This window comes from Sorex fumeus, unplaced genomic scaffold (genome assembly GCF_029834395.1).
Source record: "Sorex fumeus unplaced genomic scaffold, SorFum_2.1 ptg000030l, whole genome shotgun sequence".
Lineage (NCBI taxonomy): Eukaryota > Metazoa > Chordata > Mammalia > Eulipotyphla > Soricidae > Sorex > Sorex fumeus.
The window spans coordinates 10,299,501-10,324,189 of record NW_026606087.1 but is presented as its reverse complement, the minus strand read 5'-3'; the positions used below and the strand labels follow the sequence as shown (position 1 = coordinate 10,324,189).

Here is a 24,689-nt window from a genome sequence, read left to right as displayed (position 1 = left end):
TAACATCTTGCTAAAGAAAGTATCGCATAACAGTTAGAAAAGGATTGCCAATATAAAGTCAGCTTAAATTAAACCTTCAGATACTGAAACTAACCTTGAGTTTTGCCTTAAGTATGTGTCTTGAAACTGAGACATTCTCACCCATAAACTAAGTTTTTCTGTAAATATATTTGCTTTTTAAAAAATTTTTAGTTTGCATCATTGCTTATATACAAATTGCCAGAATATCTAAAGATAGTGATTATGTTATCATGACTGGGGATTTCTGAGTTTGAATTGAGTTAAAGACTATATGAATTTCCATGGTTTGGAAGGATTAAACAAGAAATCTTGGGAAAATAAACAATTCTTATATTATGCATACTTTTTTATAAGTAAAAATAAAGCCAGTAATATGGCCAAAGTTGTTACTAATTGTTTAATTGCATCTACCAATATCTCTACAGCTTGTGAGAAAGTATACAATATTAGGGAGTAAAGTACTTTCAAATGATAAATGAAAATCCATTAGTCAGATTCTTTAACAGAAAGCTTCTTACCTCTTGAACTAAAAACTCATTCTTCCAAAACAGATAAAGGTCTGTGTGGATATATATAATTCCCTTTTATTTACTTGTTTTTGCCTTTGGGGATGAATCTCTGAAGAATTTCGTGATTAAAACGTGAATCCAAAAGCACCTTGCAGCATAATTATGTATTGCATTGAATATGGAGCAGTTAAGTTCATGCAGACACTCAAAAACTAATCTTTCAGAATTATTTCAGTTCTCAAGACGTGAAATTATTCTTTTGCTTCTATTTTAGTGTCACATATATCTCTATAACATTAAAAATGATTGAAGAGGATCATATAATAAATTGTAGATTAATATTTATTCCAAATTTCTTTTACTTTTTTAATTAATAAAGGTCCAATTTTAAAGTTTGGCTATAAAATGAACAATAGTTTGATAAACTCAATAGGTACTTATAGACAGTTTTATTTATGTAAGATACACTAATACTTGTTTTGTGAAAACATCAGTTAGGACTTGGTGTGAAGTTAAGTTTTATTTTTATTTGGTGGGTTGGGTCATCCCTGGTGGTGACTCAGGAGTTATTCCTGGCTCTGTATCAAGATTGACCACTTGTATTTGGCCAAGGGACAATATTGGGACTCAAGCCACGATATATAAAAATAAGGATACATATTACTGCATAATACTACACATGCAAGACATCATACCTACACTCTTCAATCCATAAAGTTGAATTTTAAATAGAGCTTTTAAAAAATGTAAGTCAATTCTATTATTAGTCAATAACCTCAAGTTTTACATTGGGAATAGTGGAGTAAGTGGAATACTGGAACACTGAATTTTGTAGCCTTAAAATTCAGTCTTATGTAATTCTCTTACCCTAATTTTGTTGTTTCTGTTTTTGGCATACTGAATACACCACAGGGTGCTTGCAAGGCTTTGCTGTGTAGACGGGATACTCTCAATAGCTTGCCGGGCTCTCTGAGAGGGACAGAACAATCGAACCCTGGTTGGCATCTTGCAAGGCAACGCCATACCTGCTGTGCTACCGCTTTATCCCCAAACAGTAACAAGTCTCACAATGGAGACATTACTGGTGCCCAATCAAACAAATCGATGAACAATGGGAACACAGTGCCAAACTAATTTTAGAATCTTATCTTTGAAAACATAAATCCAAATCATTGAGAAATTGTGGTTTAGACCAACAAAGCAATGAAAACCAACTTTCTTTTTTTTTTTTTGCTGAGAACTATGTTAAAGAATTCATGCACACTCTTCCATAGTCATTTTATTTTTACATTTTATTACATTTTTTTCTTAAGAGGGCTAACCTCCACCAATTATATTAATGTGAATCTGCCAAACAATTGTTGCTGAGACTAGTGACATTAACTAGGAAATGTGACTTTGCTAAAATTATATTATCAGTACAAGCCTTATTAATAAATAGGCACTTTTGCAAAAAATATGGCACTGTAGCACTGTAGCACTGTTCTCCTGTTGCTCATCGATTTGCTGGAGCGGGCTCAAAACATCTCCATTGTGAGACATCTTGTTACTGTGTTGTCATATCGAATTCATCACAGGCAGCTTGTCAGGCTTTGCCATGCAGGTGAAAGACTCTTGGTAGCTGGCCAGGCTCTACGAGAGGGGCAGAGGAATCCAACTCGGGTCGGCCAGGTTGGCCACGTGCAAGGCAAATGCCCTACCTATTGTGCTATCGCTCCAGCCCTGATGGAACACTACACCATTTTATAGATAAACAAAAGCTCAGAAACTTCATAAACTCCAAACAAACCAAAACGAAAGATTAAAAGGGTTCCTGTAATTCAAGAAGGAAAACACCTATAAGCACAAAAAAACCTCAGAGAAAGATGGCACAAAAGACCATGACAATAATGTCTCTCAATGGCAATGGTCTAAATGCACCAATCAAGAGACACAGAGTGGCAAAATGGATCCAAAAACTAAAATCAACATTCTGCTGCATACAAGAAACTCATCCCAACAGTCAGAGCAAACATAGACTCAAAGTTAAAGGATTGAAAACAATCCTGCAAGCAAACAACTCCCTCAAAATGGCTGGGGTGGCCATACTAGTATCCGATAGCATAGATTTCAGGTTGAAATAGATGAGAAGAGAGAGTGAAGGCCATTTTCTAATCAAGGGATATGTACAAGAGGAAGAAATCACACTCTTAAATGCATATGCACCTAATGAGGGACCAGCTAAATACTTAAAACAACTGCTAACAGATTTTAAGGAGAATATTGCTAGCAATGCAATATTGTTGGAGACTTCAACATCGCCTTATCACCTCTGGATAGATAAACAAGAAAAAAACTCAGCAAAGAAACATTGGCTTTGAAAAAAGAAATAGAAGAGGGCTAACAGACTTATACAGGACTTTACACCTCAAAAAGAAAGAATACACATTCTTTGCCAGTGCACACAGAACTTTTTCTGAAATAGAACCTGTGCTGGGTCACAAAACATACCTTAATAGAATTAGGATGTTAGAAATTGTATCAACTATCCTTTCAGACCATGATGCGCTGAAGATAAAAACGAATCACACCCAGACGCGGAGAAACAAATCAAAAACCTGGAAATTAAACAACTCAATGTTGAACAATAAGTGGGTCAGAACCTATTGGACGCAGCTAAAGCCATGTTAAGGGAAAAATTTGTAGCTTAACAAGCATTCCTAAGGAAGGAAGAAAGGGCCTACATAGATAACTTGATTTCACAGCTCAAGATCTTAGTAAAACACCAGCAAAAGACCAACCAAAACCGGCCAAAGAAAATAAATAATAAAACTTAGAGCAGAAATTGAAGACAAGGAAACCCTACAAAACAGAATCAGAAATGAAAAAGGGGATATCACAACAGAAACCAATGAAATTCAAAAGATCATCAAAGACCACTTTGAGAGGCTGTATGCCACGAAATAAGAAAAGCTAGAAGAAATGGATGAATTCCTGGATTCCTAAAACCTCCCAAGATTGAACCATGAAGACTTGGAATACCTGAATAGACCTATTCATATCAAGGAAATTGAAACTGTAATCAAAAGTCTTCCCAAAAGCAAAAGCCCAGGCCCAGATGGATTCACTAGGGAATTCTTCCAACTATTTAAAGATCTGTTGCCAGTTCTCAAGCTTTTCCAGGAAACTGAAAAAACAGGAACTCTCCCAAATAGTTTCTATGAGGCACATATCTCCCTAATACCAAAAGCAAACAAAGACACCATCCAAAAGACAACTATAGGCCAATATCCCTGATGAACATAAATGCAAATATCCTCAACAAAATATTAGCAAATAGAATCCAACAACTCATCAAAAAGATCATACACTAAAACTAAGTGGGATGCAAGGATGGCTTAACATTCGGGAATCAATCAACATAATTCATCATATCAGTGAAAGTATAGATAAAAACCATATGATCATATCAATAGATGGAGAGAAAGCATTTGACAATATTCAACACCCATTTATGATGAAAACTCTCACCAAAATGGGCTTAGAAGGTACTTTCCTCAAGATATTCAAAGCTATCTAGGACAAAACTATGGCAAACATTATCCTGAATGGGGAAAAACTAAGGGTCTTCCCTCTCAGATCAGGCATAAGACAAGGATTCCCACTCTCACCACTTCTGTTCAATATAATACTGGAAGTACTTGCAATAGCAGTTAGGCAAGAAAAATATATTAGGGGAATCCAGATAGGAGAGGAAGAAATCAAACTCTCACTATTCACAGATGATATGATACTATATCTAGAGAATCCTAAAGCCTCTACCAAAAAAGTCCTAGAAGCAATAGACTTCTACAGTAAAGTCGCATGCTATAAAATCAACACCCCAAATTATATGGCCTTCCTATACGCAAATAATGAGACAGAGAAAAGAGACATGAAAAAAGCAATCCCGTTCACAATCATGTCCCCAAAAATCAGGTATCTTAGAATCGGCCTAACTAAACAGGTAAAGGACCTCTACAAAGAGAACTACAAAACACTACTCCGCAAAATAAAAGAGGACATGAGGATATGGAAACATACCCCCTGCTCATGGATAGGAAGAATTAACATTGTCAAAATGGCAAAACTACCCAAGGTACTATACAGATTCAATGTGATCCCTATAAAGATACCCATGAAATTCTTCAAAGAAATGGATCAAGCACTCTTAAAATTAATTTGGAACAACAAACACTCACGAATACCTAAAGCAATTTTGGGGAAAAAGAGGTGGGGAGCCATCACCCTCCACAGCCTCAAACTCTACTACAAAGCGGTAATAAATAAAACAGCATGGGACAAAGGCTGAGCTGCAGACCAATGGAACAGGGTGGAATTTCCTTGCACACAACCCCAAATGTATGAACATCTAATTTTTGATAAGGGAGCAAGATATGTGAAGTGGAGTAAGGAAAGAATCTTTAACAAATGTTGCTAGCATAACTGGACAAACACATGCAAAAAAATGGGCTTAGACCTCAACTTAACACCATGCACAAAAGTCAGATCAAAATGGATTACGGACCTCAACATCAGACCAAAATCCATAATGCATATTGAAGACAAGGTCGGCAAAACCACCCATGATATTGAGGCTAGTGGTATCTTCATAGATCACATGCCATTGACCAACCAAGCGAAAACAGAGATGAACAAATGAGAATATATTGAACTAGTTATCTTCTGCACCACAAAAGAAACAGTGACAAAAATAAAAAACAATCTACAGAATGGGAAAGGATATTCACCCAATACACATCCGATAAGGGGTTGATATCAAGGGTATACAAAGCACTGGTTGAACTCCACCGGAAGAAAACATTCAACCCCAGCAAAAAATGGGGCAATGAAATGAACAGAAACTTTCTCAATGAAGAAATCTGAATGGCTAAAAGGCACATGAGAAAATGTCCACATCACTAATCATCAGGGAGATGTAGATCAAAACAACAATGAGATATCATCTCACACCACAGAGACTGGCCCATATCCAAAAGAACAAAAGCAACTGGTATTGGCGTGGATGTGGCGAGAAAGGGACCCTCTTTCACTGGTGGTGGGAGTGCTGACTGGTTCAGCCCTTTTGGAAAACAGTATGGATGATTCTCAAAAGATTAGAAATTGAGCTCCCATTTGCCCCAGCAATACCACTCCTGGGAATATATCCTGGAGATGCGAAAATCTTAGTCAAAATGACATCTGCACTTCTATGTTCATTGCTGCACTGTTCACAATAACCAAAATATGAACAAAACCCAAGTGCCCAAGAACAGATGATTGTGTAAAGAAACGTTGGTACATCTACACAATGGAATACTATGCAGCTGTTAGAAAAGATGAAGTCATGAAATTTGCATACACGTGATTCTACATGGAAAATATCATTCTAAATGAAATGAGTCAGAAAGAGAGGGACAGACATAGAAAGACTGCACTCATCTAGGGAATATAAAGTAACAGAATGGGAGACGAACCTCCAAGAATAGTTAAGTACCAGGAGGTCTGCTCCATGGCTTGGAAGCCAGCAGCAGATGCTGGGGGGAAAGGGAGTTCAGAGAGAGAAGGGAACACAAAGTAAAGGGTGTTTGGAGAATTTGCTCGGGATGTGAAATGTCTGCTGAAAGTAGACTATAGCCTGAACATGAAGGCTACTTAATACCTCTATTGAAAACCACAACACCCTAAAGTGAAGACAGAGCAAAAGGGAATGCCCTGCCACAGAGCTGCTGCAGAGTGGGGGAGGATCGATCAGGGGTAGGAGGGCTACTGGGTTCATTGGTGGTGGAGAATGGGCACTGGTGGTGGGATGGGTCCTCAATCATTGTATAACTGAAAGCCAATCATGAAAGTTTGTAAGTCTACAAATGTATCTCATGGTGTTTCACTAATTAAAAAAAATCAAAAAAAGAACATTTTCTATGAGATCAATTTTATTGTACTTACCAAAAAGACACCAGCAAAAAAAACCTGTAGACCCATTTCCTTCATAAACAGAAAGATTATTAACAAAATCTTTTTTTTTATAAATTTTTGTGCTTGGGTTTCAGTTATACAATGATCAAGTACCCATCCCTCCACCAGTGCCCATCCATTCCCACCACGGGTCCTAGCATCCCTCCCACCCCCCATTCCCCCTCCCCGTCCCACCCTGCCACTGTGGCAGGGCATTCCCCCTTGTTCTCTCTCTCTTCTTTTGGGTACTGTGTTTTGCCAGAGAGGCATTGAGTGGCAATCATGTTTGGTCTATAGACTACTTTTAGCATGTCTCTCCCACCCTGGGAGGGTCTTCACAAAACCCTTTATTTGGTGCTCTCTTCTCTATCTGAGCTTCCTTCTCACCTAGCACATGTGGTTGGCCTTCAAGTCATGGAGCAAAATTCCTGGTACTAATCTGAGCCATTCCTGGGTGTTAGTCTCCCGTTTTGTTGCTTTATGTTCCCCAGATGAATGCAATCTTTCTGTGTCTATCCCGCTCTTTCTGACTCATTTCGCTTAACATGATACTTTCCATGTAGTACCACTTGTATGTAAATTTCATAACTTCATCTTTTCTAACAGCTACATAGTACTCCATTGTGTAAATGTACCAAAGTTTCTTTAACCAGTCATCTGTTCTCGGGCACTTAGGTTTTTTCCAGATTCTGGCTATTGTAAAGAGTGCTGCAATGAACAAACAATTGCAGATGTCACTTCGACTATACCTTTTTGCCTCTCTGGGATATATTCCCAGGAGTGCTATAGCTGGGTCAAATGGGAGATCAAATTCTAATTTTTTGAGAATCGTCCATACTGTTTTCCAAAAGGGTTGGACCAGCCTGCATTCCCACCAGCAGTGAAGGAGGGTCCCTTTCTCGCCACATCTGCGCCAGCACCTGTTGCTTTTGTTCTTGTGGATGTGGGCCAGTCTCTGTGGTGTGAAATGATATCTCATTGTTGTTTTGATCTGCATCTCTCTGATGATTAGTGATGTAGAGCATTTTCTCATGTGCCTTTTTGCATTCAGATTTCTTCTTTGCGAAAGTTTCTGTTCATTTCCTCGCCCCATATTTTGATGGGGTTGGGTGATTTCTTCTTGTGTAGTTTAACCAGTATTTTGTATATCCTTGATATCAATCCCTTGTGGGATGTGTATTTGGTGAATATTCTTTCCCATTCTGCAGGCTGTCTTTGTATTTTGGTCACTGTTTCTTTTGAGGTGCAGAAGCTTCTTAGTTTAAGATAGTCCCATTTGTCTATCTCTGTTTTCACTTGCTCGGCCAGTGGCGTGACGTCTTTGAAGATACCACTAACTTCAATATCGTGGAGAGTTTTGCCAACTTTGTTTTCAATAAACATTATGGATTCCGGTCTGATGTTGAGGTCATAAATCCATTTCGATTTTACTTTTGTGCATGGCGTTAGGCAGAGATCTGAGCCCACTTTTTTGCATGTAGCCGTCCAGTTTTGCCAGCACAATTTATTAAAGAGGCTTTCCCTGCTCCATTTCACTTTTCTTGCCCCCTTATCGAAGATTAGATGATTATATGTTTGGGAGGAGATGTGAGTATATTCAACTCTGTTCCATTGGTCTGCAACTCTGCCTTTGTTCCAGTACCATGCTGTTTTGATTATTACTGCTTTTTAGTAGAGCTTGAAGTTAGGTAGGTTGATTCCTCCCATTTTCTTTTCCCCAAGAATTGCTTTAGCTATTCATGGGGGCTTATTGTTCCATATAAATTTCAGGAGTGTTTGCTCCATTTCTTTGAAGAATGTCGTGGGTATCCTTATAGGGATTGCATTGAATTTGTACAGTGCCTTGGGAAGTATTGCCATTTTGACAATGTTGATTCTCCCCATCCATGATCTGGGGATATTTTTCCATTTCCTCGTGTCCTCTTTTATTTCCCGAAGTAGCGTTTTGTAGTTACCTTTGTACAGATCCTTTACTTCCTTAGTTAAGGCGATTCCTAGGTACTTGATTTTCTGGGGCACAATTGTGAATGGAATTGTTTTCTTCATGTCACTTTCTTCTCTTTCACTATTTGCATATAGGAAAGCCATGGATTTTTGGGTATTGATTTTATAGCCTGCCACTTTACTATACAAGTCTACTGTTTCTATGAGTTTCTTGGTAGAGGTTTTAGGGTTCTCTAAGTATAGTATCATGTCATCCGCGAATAGTGAGAGCTTAATTTCTTCTTTCCCTATCTGGATGCCCTTAATATCTTTTTCTTGCCTGATCGCTATTGCAAGTACTTCCAGTACTATATTGAACAGCAGTGGAGAGAGTGGGCATCCTTGTCTCGTCCCTGAACTTAGGGGGAAGGCTCTCAGTTTTTCCCCATTGAGGATGATGTTTGCTGTAGGTTTGTGGTAGATGGCTTTAACTATATTGAGGAAAGTCGCCTCTATCCCCATTTTGGCAAGGGTTTTCATCATGAATGGGTGCTGGATCTTGTCAAATGCTTTTTCTGCATCTATTGATATGATCATATGATTTTTATCTTTTCTTTTGTTGATATGATGGATTATGTTGATTGATTTCCGAATGTTGAACCATCCTTGCATCCCTGGGATGAATCCTACTTGGTCATGATGTATGATCTTTTTGATGAGTTGTTGAATTCTATTGGCTAGTATTTTGTTGAGAATCTTCGCATCCGTGTTCATCAGGGATATCGGCCTGTAGTTTTCTTTTCTTGTGCTGTCTTTGTTTCCTTTTGGTATTAGAGAGATATGGGCTTCATAGAAACTGTTTGGGAGAGTTTCCATTTTTTCAATTTCCTGGAAAAGCTTGAGAAGAACTGGCAATAGGTCCTCTTTAAATGTTTGGAAAAATTCGCTAGTAAATCCATCTGGACCTGGGCTTTTGTTTTTGGGAAGACTTTTGATTACAGTTTCAATTTCCTTGATGTGAATAGGTCTATTCAGGTACTCTATATCTTCTTGCTTCAGCTTTGGGAGATGATAGGAATCCAGGAATTTATCCATTTCTTCTAGGTTCTCTTGTTTCGTGGCATACAGACTTTCAAAGTAGTCTCTGATGATCTCTTGAATTTCTTTAGTTTCTGTTGTGATATCCCCATTCTTATTTCTGATTCGATTTATTAAGGCTCTCTCTCTCTGTTTCTTTGTGAGTGTTGCTAGTGGTTTATCTATCTTATTTATTTTCTCAAAGAACCACCTCTTGGTTTTATTGATCTTTCGGATTGTTTCTTTGTTTTCCATGTCGTTGATTTCTGCTCTAAATTTTATGATCTCTTTCCTTATGCCTGATTTAGGCTCTTTCAACATGTTGATCCTTTTCTAAGGTCTTGAGCTGTGAGGTCAAGTTGTTTATGTGCATCGTTTCTACAGTCCTAAGATATGCTTGCAGAGCTATAAATTTTCCCCTTAATACAGCTTTCGCTGCATCCCATAAGTCCTGGTAGTTTGTGTCTTCATTCTCATTTGTTTCCAGGTATCTTTTGATTTCGTCCTTGACTTCGTTCTTGACCCACTCATTGTTCAGCATCGAGTTGTTTAATTTCCAGGTGTTTGATTTTGTTCTCCGTGTCAGTGTGTGATTCACTTCTATCCTCAGTGCGTCATGGTCTGAAAAGATGGCTGATACTATTTCTATCGTCCTGATTCTGTTGAGGTATGTTTTGTGTCCTAGAACATCGTCTATTTTGGAAAATATTCTGTGCGCACTGGAGAAGAATGTGTATTCTTTCTTTTGGGGGTGTAAAACTCTGTATAGGTCTATTAGCCCTTTCTCTTCTATTTCTTCTTTCAAAGCCAATAATTCCTTGCTGGGTTTTGTTCTTGTTGATCTATCCAGAGTTGATAAGGTGATGTTGAAGTCTCCAAGTACTATTGTGTTGGTAGCGATGTCCTCCTTAAAATCTGTTAGCAGTTGTTTTAGATATTTAGCTGTTCCCTCATTAGGTGCGTATACATTTAAGAGTGTGATTTCTTCCTGCTGTATGTATCCCTTGATGAAGAGAAAATAGCCTTCACTGTCCCTTCTAATCTTTTTCAATGTGAAATTAATGTTGTCGGATACTAGTATGGCCACCCCAGCTTTTTTGAAGGGGCTGTGTGCTTGCAGGATTGTTTTCCATCCTTTGACTTTGAGTCTGTGTTTGTTCTGGCTGTTGAGATGAGTTTCTTGTAGGCAGCAGAATGTTGGGTTCTGTCTCTGTATCCATTTTGCCACTCTGTGTCTCTTAAATGGTGAATTTAGACCATTGACATTGAGAGAGAGTATGGTTATGGGGTTTTGTGTCATTTTCTGTAGGGTGTGTTGTGGTTGTAGGGTTTGTCTTGTCTTATAGTAGCCCCTTTAGGCCTTGCTTTAGGTTTGGTTTTGAGTCTATGAAGTTCCTGAGCTGCTGTTTATCTAGAAAATAGTGTACTGTTCCTTCAATTTTGCGGGAGAGTTTAGCCGGATAGAGTATTCTTGGTGAAGCATTCATTTCAGTGAGTTTTTTGACTATATCTTGCCAATGCCTTCGGGCTTGCAGGGTTTCCTCTGATAGGTCTGCTGTGAATCTAAGGGGTGCTCCTTTGTATGTGATTTCCTTCTTTGCCCTTGCTGCTTGCAGTATTGTGTCTCTATCGGCAGCATCAATCATTCTAACTATGATATGCCTTGGAGTGTTTTTGTTGGGGTCTCTTTTAGCTGGCACCCTTCGGGCTTCTTGAACCTGAATGGCTGCATTGCGGAGCTCTGGGAATTTTTCAGCAATGATTTGTTTGACGGTGTTTTTTTCGTTGGGATTGTTTCCCTGAGCTTCAGGTAGTCCCATGATTCTAATGTTGTTCCTCTTGGAATCATCTGCTAGGACTCTGATTCTCTGAAAAGCTATTTTGAGGTCCCTTGCCACTGTTTGTTGTTCCGTGTTGGCTTGGTGCAGCTGATCTTCCAGCTCACTGATTCTCTCTTCAGCTGCGGTCATTCTATTTTTAAGAGAAGAAACTGAGTTTCTCATTTCATCTACAGAGTCTTTTAATCGTGACATTTCTGCTCTCATTTCTTCGCGTAATTTGTTGATTTTTTCTGTGGTGTTACTGGCTGTCTGTCTGACCGTTTCATTGAGTTGATTGAACATCTTGATGACATCGTATCTAAATTCTGTATGAGAGAGATCCCTTAGGTGAGCTGTATCGACAGAATGTTCTGGATTGTTTTTGTTGTCCTCCACATGTGGTGGGGATTTTCTTTGTTTCTTCATATTGCTGAGTAGGTTGGGGACTAAATTCCTTGGGAACTAGGTTCCTTAGAATGGGAAAAGAACCTGCAGCCACGTAAGTGACCACCGGCCGGAAAATAGACCACGCCCACTCTGAAGCCACGCCCACTCTGAAGCCACGCCCACTTCTGAAGAGGCCACACCTCTACGGAAAACTGGGTTTGAGATAAGATGAGCGCCGCGTGAGCAGTGAAGAGGGGACGGCAGCCGCTCACGGCTGCGTTTCTCCAGGCGTCTGCCGGGATGCCTGAGGTCCCGAAGGGAGAGATGGAAGTCCCGGGGCCACACACCAGGGGCTGGGCTGACCTGGGTTTGAGATGAGATGAGCGCCGCGTGAGTAGTGAAGAGGACACGGCAGCCGCTTACGGCTGCGTATTAACAAAATCTTAGCTAACCAAATTCAATCACGGTCACGGTCCTCCCATTATTCATCCATTTGATTGATCGGGCCCAGTAACATCTCCATTGTGAGACTTGTAACTGCGTTTGGCATATTGAATACACACGGGTTGCTTGCCAGGCTTTGCCATGAGGGCGATGTACTCTTGGTAGTTTGCCGGGCTCTCCGAGATGGGCGGAGGAATCGAACCCGGCTTGGCCGGGCCAGCTGCGCGCAAGGCAAACGCTCTACCACTGTGCTATCGCTCAATAAGAACTTAAAAAGACGAGGTTCTGGAGAGAATGCAGTGGGTAAGACATTTGCCTTGCATACAGCGAACTGTGTTGCATACCAAGCACCCCATATGGTTCTCTGAGCCCACCATAAGTGATTCTTGAACACAGAGTCAGGAGCAAGCCCTGAGCAACGTTGGGCATAACCCAAAAAACAAACAGATTACATACTAGAATCAAATGGAATTGATAAAAATTGATATGATTATACCAATAAATGCATAGAAACTGTGATTGAACAATATTTGTGATAAAAATCTCCTAACAAAATTGGGTAGAAGGAACTTACCTCATAATCCAGAAGTTTTTCAACCCAGTTTTATAAAGTTGTTTAATAATTCATCTTGTGGCTCTCTTTAGATTTTAAAAATCAAGAATATTCTCAGTGTCATTACTTCACTAATCACTTAATCACTTAATCCCCGTTATTCATCGACTTATTCGAGCGGGTGCCAGTAACGTCTCCATTCATCCCTGTTGCGTGCTAGCGTAGCCCAATGGTATCTGTTCGTTTTAGGAACATGTAGAGCCTCAAACCGATCATTTAGGGTGTTGACGAAGAAGTCTGACCATCTTATAGGTGGGCGTCCACGTGATCTTTTGATGTCTCGTGGAATCCAATCAGTAATGGCTCTAGTCCAGCGGTTGTCTGTAAACCTCATTACGTGTCCAGCCCATCTGATTTTTGATGTCTTGGCAAATGAGACAGCGTCCCTGATTCTTGAGCGTTGACGAAGATCAGAACTCCGGATTCTATCTCTCATTTGAGTGAATCGTGATATTCCAAGCATAGTTCTTTCGATTCCTCTTTGAGAGACCCGAATAGCGTTCTCATCCTGTTTTCGTAGGGTCCAGGTCTCTGAGGCATATGTTAATGCAGGAAGAATAGTGGAATCAAAGAGATGTGTTCGTAGCTGGAGGTTCTTTGTCCTTTTAGTTATTTCTTCAATGCTCTTGAAGGCATTCCAAGCCGCTCTCTTCCTCCTGCGCAACTCAGGTGCCAGGTCATTCATCATGTTGATTTCTCGACCTAGGTATATATAACTGTTGCATTCGGAGATGGTGGTTCCGTTGAGAGCGAATGGAGCGTCAGGAACAAGGCTGTTTCTCATAAACATTGTCTTCGTAAGATTCAGCTGTAGTCTGACCTTTCCACATTCACGGTCAAAGTCGTTCAGCATTTGTGCTGCTTGGCTGATGTTTGGTGTTATTAGAACGATGTCATCAGCAAAGCGGAGGTGGTGTAGTTGCCGACCATCTATCTTCACTCCCATGTTTTCCCATTCCAGTCGTCGCATGATGTTCTCGAGGGTGGCACTGAAGAGTTTTGGTGAAATGGTATCACTCTGCCGAACCCCTCTCTTGATATGGATGATTACTTCTTTGTAGAATGGTGAGATCTTGGTAGTGAATCCGCAATAGAACTCACGAAGGATCCTGATGTATTGAGTTTGTACGCCCTGATTGGCTAGGGCTTCCATGACCGCTTCCGTCTCAACAGAATCAAAGGCCTTCTTTAAATCAATGAACGTTAGACAGAGCGGCATCTTGAACTCCCGAGATACCTCAATGAGCTTGATTATTGTGTGGATATGCTCGATGGTACTGAATCCTTTTTGGAATCTAGCTTGTTCACATGGTTGTCCTTCATCTAGTGTTCTGCTAATCCTATTCAGGATGACTCGAGTGAATAGTTTGTAGATGACAGATAATAGGCAGATTGGGCGATAGTTGCCAATGTCGTGGATGTCTCCTTTCTTGTATAGTAGTACAGTCCTGCTGGTTTTCCATTGGGATGGAACCTTGCTTTCAGACAGGTAGCGTGTGAAGAGTCGAGCCAATGTATTGATGAGTACTGATGGTAAGTTCTTCAGGTGTTCAGGTCTGATCTTGTCTGGGCCAGGTGCTTTTTGTTTCTTTACCGACGAGATGGCATGTTGGATTTCAGAAGGGAGAACATTGGGAACGACATATCCATCATGTGGTATGTGGTATGTGGGCAAGTGGATGTGGCTATTAAAGAGATCTGAGTAGAAGTCATGAATAATCTTCTCCATTGCCCTTCTGGAAGATGTGATAGATCCATCATGATGTCGGAGGGCAGTCATCTTGGTTTTGTAGTTGGTGAAGGACAGGCGGGCATTACGAATGTTTTTCCCAGCTTCTGCTGCATCTACCAGTACTGCTGCTCTCCTGTTTTTGAGGTCATCCTTGATGGCTTCTCTGCACTGTTTTGCCAGTTCGGACGTTCGCTTGTGGTTGCCTGAGGCATGTGCCAAGCCACGTTGGCGAATAAGTTCAAGAGTGTTCGAAGAAAGACGGTTTTTTGTGGTTATCTCTCTCTTGGCATTCCTTGCACAATCATGGAGGTGCTGAATCATTCGATCGTATTCCTCATCAATGTTGTCAATGACGGCATCTTCCCATGTTGCCGCAATAGAGCCAAAGAGCTCCCAGTTGGTGGTTGTTCTGGGAGTCCTCTTCTTAAACCTTGCATTCTTTTCTCCTCGTTCTGTGAGGTAGAATTTTGCACGAAGAAGACGGTGGTCTGATCCCGTTTGGAATTTTGGGACAACAGCAACATCGGTTAGGCAAAACCGCCGATTGAATATGATGTGGTCTATTTCATTGTGGAACCGTCCATCGGGAGACTCCCATGTCCAACGTTTAGATTCAGCCTTTTGGAATTGTGAGTTACCATGGAAGGTTTTGGTTGACATGATGAACTCAGACAGTCTGTCACCCTGTTCGTTCCATTCCAGGCCATGGGTTCCGATGTGGAGTTCATCAACTGATCTTCTTGGTCCTATCTTGGCATTAAAATCACCGACAATGATCTTGTAGAAGGTGTGATCTTCTTTATAGAACTTTTCCAGCTCCATGTAGAATTTCTCTGTTTCTCTTTCACCATAACTGGACGTTGGTGCATAGACAACAAAGATAGAAACTGTCGGTAGTGAGCTACATTTATTCAAGTGTAATCGTCCGATTCGGGTTGTTAGACATTCAAATGAATCAATGTTCGTGACTAAGTTTGTGTTGACAAGCATACCGACACCACCGACGCCTCTTTCATCACATGTTCCAAGGAACAGTTCTTCTCCAGTGTCGAAAACAGCATGATGGGATTGATGTCTTCTCGTTTCGGTCAGACCAATGATGTCGTACTTGATCTTTCGTGCTTGTATCATAAGGTCTTCAATGGATGCAGCAGATGCCAGCGTACGAGCATTAAAAGTACAGACAATCATTTTTGTTTTTCTGCGTTTTGGCAGCCTATGTCTGCCTTGGTGTTTAATCAGCCTCTCCTTCCATATTCTTCTCGACTCTGCATATTCAGGGTTAGGGAAATGAGATCCATTTATTACTGGATTTGGCATATCAATTTGGTCTATTTGGTATAGACTACGGATAGCTTGCCAGGCTCTGCCGTGTGGGTTGGATATTTAAGGATATTTAAGGTACCCTGAAAACATAGAGAAAAGTAAATAAATAGTTGCGTGGCCACGAATGCTTGTTGTGATAATCTCTGGATCCTGGCCGTTGTTGGGGTTACACGGCAGTTGGAGGGTGTAACTGTCTAGCTACTGACAGGTCCAGTCCCAAACCGTGCAGGCTTGGAGATCTCAGCCCCGGGTCCCACACACATGGGTTCCTCTGCCAGTTCTGTTATGTCTGAGGCTTATCCAAGTGTGTGGAGAGTGGCCCCAGTAAGGCCTTGGTTGGGGCCTGGAGGTCTTCAGCTGTTGGGCCCTGGCGAGGATAGTCAGACACAGGGTAGGAGACTCTGCCTTGTGCTCTCCCGGGAGCTTGTTGTGATAATCTCTGGATCCTATATTTATGTGCCTATAAATTTGTGTAATTGCACTATAATCTCACAGCTGAAATGTCTTAATATTTGGTAAAATGTGTTAAGTGAGGTATCTGTCCTTTATCTTTGTGAGAAGGTTTTTATATACTGATTTCATTCTTTTAATATGATTTTCCTGCTTTGCGTTTTTTGTTTGATTTATTTTAATAAGTTTAATTTTACTTTCTAATTTATTTCCTATCAATATTTTGCATTGAACTATGACACAGTTTTATCAATATATTAAAATCTATTGTTATACCTGTTTTTACCCACTTTAGATTGTTTCTTGTTACTTTCAAGATAAATCAAAAAGTTACTTTAAAACCTTTCAGACTTTTGAATTATTGGTTATATGGTCATTTGCTGCTGTTAAAATTGTATAACTATTTTTCTTGTATACCCCCGTGGGTTTTGTATACTATTACTTTTTCTACTTATCGAAGTGAATATAAGTATTATTAACTTTAGGGTTTATTTTTTATTTCAATATGCCTCTTTCATTAATTTTTCTTATGATTTAGTTATTTTCTAATTTTATTTACTTGATCCATGAGTTAAAATTAATATAAAATATAAACACATAGAAATATTAACATGTGAATGTATAGACATTTATGTACATAATATAAACATTAAAATATGTTTTCTAGCCATAATTTTAATAAATTTTTTATTCAGTACAGTATTTAGAGAACTTAATTATAAAAGCTATTAAAATAAGTTAAAATTAGCTTTATTTTCTAAGATGCATACATTTATTGCTTCTCAAAAGAAAATATTTTCTGAGATTGATTGCTGTGTTCTAAAAACATGCACTATATTTCTGTTATATGTTCAGTAGTATTGATTGTAATGATCAGTTTTTGTCCATCACACTACTCAAGAAAAGGGCGTTAAATATACTACAAAAATAGTTAAAGTATTACATATTTATTATTTGGACTAGTTAAGAACTGCATTTTAAACTTTTCCATGGCTATTAAATTTTATTGTCATGTGAGAGGGTCAATATGCATCAATAACACTGACGTAGACCTGCTAATTAATTATCATTAATACTAGAAAGAATTAATTAATATAAACTAATTTATACTTTACTATCTCTCTGAGTCAGAGAGATAGTACAGGTGGTAAGGTGCTTGCCTTGTATATAGTCAACCTAGGTTTACATGTGGGCTGGAGCGATAGCACAGTGGGTAGTGCATGCAGCCGACCCGGGTTCGATTCCTCCGCCCTTCTTGGAGAACCCAATTAGCTACCGAGAGTATCCTGCCCACATGGCAAAAACTGGCAAGCTACACGTGATGTATTCGATATGCCAAAAGCAGTGACAACAAGCATCACAATGGAGACAAGATACTCTTGGTAGCTTGCTGGGCTCTCTGAGACGGGTGAACGAATCAAACACGGCTCAGCCGGGTAGGCCATGCGCGAGGTAAATGCCCTACCACTGTGCCATAGCTCCATTATTTTTTTTTTCCCCTCCCGTTGATCATCGATTTGCTCGAGCGGGCCCAGTAACGTCTCCATTGGAGACTTTGCTGTTACTGTGTTTGGCATATCGAATACGTCAGGGGGAGCTTGCCAGGCTCTGCTGTGTGGGCGAGATACTCTCGGTAGCTTGCCAGGTTCTCCGAGAGGGGCGGAGGAATCGAACTCGGGTGGGCCATGTTGACTGCATGCAAGGCAAATGCCCTACCGCTGTGCTATCGCTCCTTGTCAACTGTGTGTAAGCATCAAGCCTCATAGCAAAAATTATTGTAAAATGTACCTGAAATATGGACAATAAATGTAGCAATATATTGTTTTATGCATTTGCTTCTCTCAAAACTATAGTTCTTGTAAATAGAAATATATGCCAAAACCATGGTAATATATATAGCAATTTTATAAGAGATATTGCTTCCAATTATGTTTTTAAGGCTTCTAAGTTAAAATGAATTTCTTTCCTCTGTTATCTCTTAGGATCCAGTAAGAAAACCTGCTAGATTTATGTTTAGCAAAGCAAAGTGCTTAACGTAATTATTGCATGTTCAATCTTTCACTTATGAAATTCTATGGTTTCTTATATAATGTTTTTTTATGACTGTTGTGTTATTCATGTTGTCTTTTATCTTTTAACTAAAGGAATAGCTTGTATCTATTAATTTTCTTAACTTTAATAATTCTGTTTCTGTGATCTGTAATTTTCTCCCACAACCATGTTTCACTCTTTATTTTCTTTACCCAGGTCTTTATTTTTTATTTGGTATAGTTTTTTTTTTTTAACTTTTAAAAAATTTATTTATTTATTTAGCTTTTCTTGAATCACTGCAAGTTACAGTTACAAAACTTTCATGTTTGAGTGTCAATCATGCAATGATGAAACACCTATCCCTCCACCAGTGCACATTCTCCACCACTAATGTCCCCAGCATACTCTTCATATAGTATTTAAATAATTATATTTAATTCAATCTGGATGTAGAATTTAAATACTTAAAGGAACAATATATTTTGATATATTTAATTTCATTTTCTTACTTAGACACTTCACTCTGAGTCACCTTATCTAGTTAGCCAACTTACATTCATGCTCAGGACTGAAATTCTTTAGTTCTCCATACTAAAAATCTGTATAAGGCTTAGTTATGTTCTTCTGCCCCAATCAGAATTATGAAATGGACCATCTCTGGGCTTTAAATAATGCCTTTCTCATTCCAAAACACAGTAAATTTACAACCTAAGTTGTTGACATTTTATTCTGACTTGTCCAGTTGTCTCAGAGCAAAAAAATATTTTATATTATATTTGAGATTCTCTGGTTCTCACAGTTCCTCGTGAGACAATTTCTGATTATCTGTAAGCTATAGCATAAAACCGAGACATCTAAAATTCTACCATGTGCTTAATTTTCTCATCATAGGATTTAAAGACTGAAACAGCAATCCTGCCATTTGTTGGCAAGAAGCCCCAAAATAATTATTTGCAGGAATAAAAAACACTAAATTTGCACAAACATACTTTTCTCCAGCAACTAAACTCTGTAACCCCATATTCAAAAAATGAATGGTGAGTTACCTCACCATTTGCATTCTTGCTTTGCTTTTTTTTGGAGGTCATTTCCAGCAATTCTCAAGGGTTATTTCTGGTTCTGCACTCAGTAATTACTCCTGGTGAAGCTCAGGGAACTAGGGTTTGATCCCTAGGGTTTGAAGGTACATGCGAGGCAATCACCTTACCTCTGTACTATCTCTCCTGTCTTAGTTGTATTGTTTTAGATGTATCTTCCTAGTGAGACCTACATTACCATTCCCTCCCCTAGCGTGTCATTCTCTCTTACTCTGTTCTGCTAGTCTATTCTCCAAGGAACCAACTCCATTTAATTGTTTGATTCACTGCCTTGTTTGTCTTTCCTATAATATAAGATAAATTCCATTACGGCACATATGTTTAGCTTCTTATTACCTTAATTCCCAAAGATCTTTGACAGTCCTTGAAATATAGAAATAAATGAACATAACTTTAAGTACATGAATTAATAAAAAAAAGTGAACGAAATTATTAATGACCTTAAGCCTGTTGAAAACCCAGAGACTTCATCTGAAACATTAAAGTGGGACAAGAGATTAAATAGTGTCACATATCCTATATTCAGGTTGATTAAACCCCTTCATGGAGCAGTCACAATATCAGAAGTGACATAATTCTGATTTCCCAGCTACCTGAATGAATATCAAAACCTGACCATGAACAAGACCCCAAGACTTTGTCCTATTTAGCCCTTAAGAAGTTCAGGAAACTGCTCATTCTCACAATGAGTTCACCAGGTTTTTGAATTTTGTTTAATTATTTGGTTGTTTTTAAGATATGGCTTTTCTCAGATTTTACTACTGTCTCTTCACTCAGGGATTACTGCTGATGAGACTTAAGGGACATATGTGGTGCCAGAGATTGAACCCAGGTCCACCACATGCAAGGCAAACACCTTACCCCTATACTAGTTCCCCAGACCCTGAACTCACCAGTTTTTTAAATTATTATTATCTTTATTTTTTTAATGAATCACCATTAGATAGTTACAGATTTACAAACTTCTGTAATTACATTTCATTCATATAATGATCGAGGACCTATCCCTTCACCAGTGCCCATTTTCCACCACCAATGTTCCCAATATCACTCCTGCCACCCTCCCCACACCCCCTCTCACCCCCGCCCCTCTCCCTTTTACTCCTTCTATCCTTTTGGGTGTTAGGGTTTGCAATACAGGTACTAAGTGGCCACCAAGTTCAGTCCATAGTCTACTTTCAGCACATTTCTCCCATTCCAAATGAGCCCTCCAAGCATCATTTACTTGGTCGTCCCTTCTCTATCTCAGCTGCCTTTTGCCCCAGCATGATGAACACACCAGTTTTTTTGTTTATTTATTTATTTTTAATTTTATTAGTGAAATACTATGAGGTACAATATTAGACTTACAAATTTTTGTGCTTGGGTTTCAATTATACAATGATCGAGCACCCATCCCTCCACCAGTGCCCATTCTCCACCACCACCAGTCCCAGTATCCCTCCCTCCTCCCATATCCCCATCCCACCCTACCTCTGTGGCAGGGCATTCCCTTTTGTTCTATCTCTCCTTTTGGGTGCTGTGGTTTGCAAAAGAGGAATTGAGTGGCAATCATGTTTGGTCTATAGTCTACTTTCAGCATGCATCTCCCAGAACACACCAGTTTTAATATCACAGAAGTGTCAGACCATGTCATCCTTATCTTAAGGATCTCCACATGGTTACTGGGGCCAAAGACCAAGAACCAAAATATAGGTGAAATAACCATCCCTAAAAAAATAATCTTCCTGCTCCAATTTTATCTCTGGTTGTACATGCTTATTTTCTCTGAATACATATTCAAGCTTAACTACAGTTATCACACTTGTTTTTACTTTATTATTTATTTATTTGTTTTGGTTTTTTTATTTTGAGGCCCACCTGACAGTGATCAAAGCTTAACTCCTAGGTCTGGGCTCTTGATCACTCCTGGAAAGCCATAGACCATTTGTGGTGCCTGGGATCAACCTGAGTTCGAATCACTTGCAATGCAAGTGCCTTTGCCACTGTACTATCACTCTGCTCCTTATACATGTTTTCAGATAAACTACATTCAAAATGGGTTCAGTCATAGAGAATTACAGGTATATTTTTAAAAAATTGTGTGTAAATAATTTAGTTATTTTTTTCATTGAACCAATACACAACATTTTTAAAGTGAGGAAACATGGGTCTCTGATTTGAAATTTGATATCAAAAAGTACACCACTTAGAAGTAAATCTCAACCTGAATGGCATACAACTGATACATTTGGATCACAGACACACAATTTCTTTTTATTGCTATAGTTATATAATATTTTTTACAAAAACATATAAAATAACATGCATCACTAAGAAAATATCTTTCTAGCAAGCTGTCTCTTCAAAGCCCCTTTAATCTCATTGTTCCTGAGGCTGTAGATGAGAGGGTTCAGCATGGGGATCACCACCATGTAGAACACAGACACCACCTTGTTCTGGTCAGTTGAGTAACTGGACTTGGGCATCACATAAATGAATGTGATGGTGCCATAAAACAGAGTGACTGCAGTGAGGTGGGAAGTGCAGGTGGAGAAGGCTTTCTGGCGCCCCTCAGTGGAGCGCATCTTCAGGATGGTGATGAGGATGTAGACATAGGAAATGGCTATGATAAACACTGTGACCACAATGATGGAGCCAGCAGTAAAGGAGGGGACTACTGCAGGGATACTGGCATCAGAACATGAGAGTTCAATTAAAGGAGCAAAATCACAGAAGAAATGATTCACTTGATTTGGTCCACAGAAGAACAAAGAAAAGAATGAAGCAGAGAAGGATGAAGCATTAAAAAGACCCCCTGTGTAAGCCACTGCAAGTAACTGAACACAGACTTGTGTAGACATTTTGTTGGAATACAACAGTGGGTTGCAGATTGCCACAAAGCGATCATAGGCCATGGCAGCCAGAAGGAAGCACTCAGCCGTCCCAAAAAAAACAGCTGAACCAAGCTGGATGCCACATCCAAGATAGGAAATTGTGTTTTTCTCCACCAAGAAATTTACAAGCATATTCGGTGTGACAGAAGATGAATAGCCTATATCAGCAAAAGCCAAATGGCTCAGAAAAAAGTACATAGGATGATGGAGCTGAGAAGACACCCTGATAAGAGTGATTGTGCTTAAGTTGCCCGAGATGGTCACCAGGTAGATGCAAAAGATGATCATGAAGAGAATTATTCGAAGAACGGGGTCATCAGTTAATCCCAGTAAAATGAAACCTGTTACTACTGTGTAGTTTCTGTTCCCCAGGAAATCCATGAGACAATGCAGAGCAGCAGCTACACAGTGAACCTGTGTGACAGTCTTACAGTAAGCTGTACATTCAATAATTTCACTTTCATTAATAAATATAAGAATTTATCAGAAACAAAGATTTTCAAGAATATTTTCATTAAAATATAAACACATTTACATGCAAGAATGAGTCAATTAATTTTTTTTCTTAATTTTTTGACATTCCTTGCAGTGTTTGAGCACTACTCCTATCTCTGTCCTCAAGAATCATTCCCAGGGGTTCTCTGGGTCCATATGTGGTGTTAGGGATCAAATCCGGGTCACGCACTTGCAAGGCAAATGCCTTAACCACTATACTATTTCTCTGACCCTATTTAAAAAAATATTTAAACAGAAACTCCGGAAAACCTTCAATCATCTTTATTTCTTTTAGTACTATGCAGTTTTCACATGTGCACTAATGTGGCTTTGATGTCACAGAAAACAAGCAAGATAAAAATTATATGTATAGTTAAATATATGTATTTACAGAAATAAAAGTTTTTTTGGTTAAAACCTTAGCAATGCCTAGCATAACACTCACTAGTATGCATAAGGAGCAGAATGTTAATATATGCATTTCACAATAATAATACTATATAAAAATAAAATAATAATACTATATAATTATTATATACATAATACTAAAAGTAATACTATATATAATACTATATAAAATAATAATACTATATAAAATAAGGATATATATAAAAATAAGGATATAAAAATAAGAATATATAAAAATAAGGATACATATTACTGCATAATACTATATAAAAATAAGGATACATATAACTGCATAAGACAGTGAGTGGATGCAGAGACCTTTAAGTCTATTATGCATAAGGAGAAGAATGTTAATATGTACATTTCACAATATCTATCAATATTATTTTTCAAAAGTTCTAATTAAAATGGCTCTGGAAAATAATTCTCCAGAAAATTCTCCAGAAAAAAATTCTCCAGAAAATATTCTCCAGAAAATTTCACTTACCAAATTCACTTGCCAAATTCTTACTAAATAATAATCAAATGGTTAAACTATATAGGCAGATATACAGACATGCATTTATTTGTATGTATCCTACTTTATTATCATATAATCATGTTAATTCATATTATTTTATGGTGAAGAATATGAATCAAAGAGGTTGTTGAACTCATACAAGAGCACGTAAAAAGCTACAGAGTTCTGATTTCCGAACCCTAGAAAGTCTCATAGTCTAGTCCTTTACCAGTATGAAAAAAATAATACTACTATATAAAAATAAAGATACATATTACTGCAACTGACAGTGGGTGAATGCAGAGTCACCTTTAAGTCTTACTTGTATGTGTAAGGAGAAGAATGTTAATATATGCATTTCATGATATCTATCAAATAAGATTATTTTTCAAAAGGTCTAATTGAAATGGCTCTTGATGCTAATCCAGAAAATAATTTCACTAAAGTAATTAATAAAGTCATTTCCTGAAAATTATTGGATTTTTAAAACTGTAGTTTTAAACAAATTAATACTTTATCAAGAATTTAAAAGCAGTATATATTGATATTTCACTATTTTAAGTAATAACTGCAAAATTAATGACTAATAATGAAACAATTGAAAATGAATCATTATTTTAACAATGTTTATAACTCATAAAAGGAACTAATATTAATTTCAAAATAACATCTTGCTAAAGAAAGTATCACATAACAGTTAGAAAAAGATTGCCAATATAAAGTCAGGTTAAATTAAACCTTCAGATAGTGAAACTAACCTTGAGTTTTGCCTTAAGTATGCTGTCTTGAAACTGAGATATTCTCACCCATAAACTAAGTTTTTCTGTAAATATATTTGCTTTTTAAAAAATTTTTAGTTTGCATCATTGCTTATATACAAATTATCAGGATATCTAAAGATAGTGACTATGTTATCATGACTGGAGAGTTCTGAGTTTGAACTGAGTTAAAGACCATATGAATTTCCATGGTTTGGAAGGATTAACCAAGAAATCTTGGGAAAATAAA

The 24,689-nt window shown here is 38.4% G+C and overlaps 1 protein-coding gene across 1 annotated transcript; it reads right to left on the bottom strand.

The window, feature by feature from the left end:
• Positions 1–21,715: 21,715 nt before the first annotated feature.
• On the bottom strand, positions 21,716–22,661 carry LOC130025206 (olfactory receptor 502). Its single transcript, XM_056116152.1, has one exon. It carries the CDS (start codon positions 22,658–22,660, stop codon positions 21,716–21,718), a length of 945 nt encoding a protein of 314 aa, XP_055972127.1. The 5' UTR covers position 22,661.
• Between the last annotated feature and the right edge of the window lie 2,028 nt (positions 22,662–24,689).

Excerpts from the sequence above, each read along its gene's own strand:
- LOC130025206 (XM_056116152.1), bottom strand. The coding sequence starts at position 22,660 with ATGGATTTCCTGGGGAACAGAAACTACACAGTAGTAACAGGTTTCATT.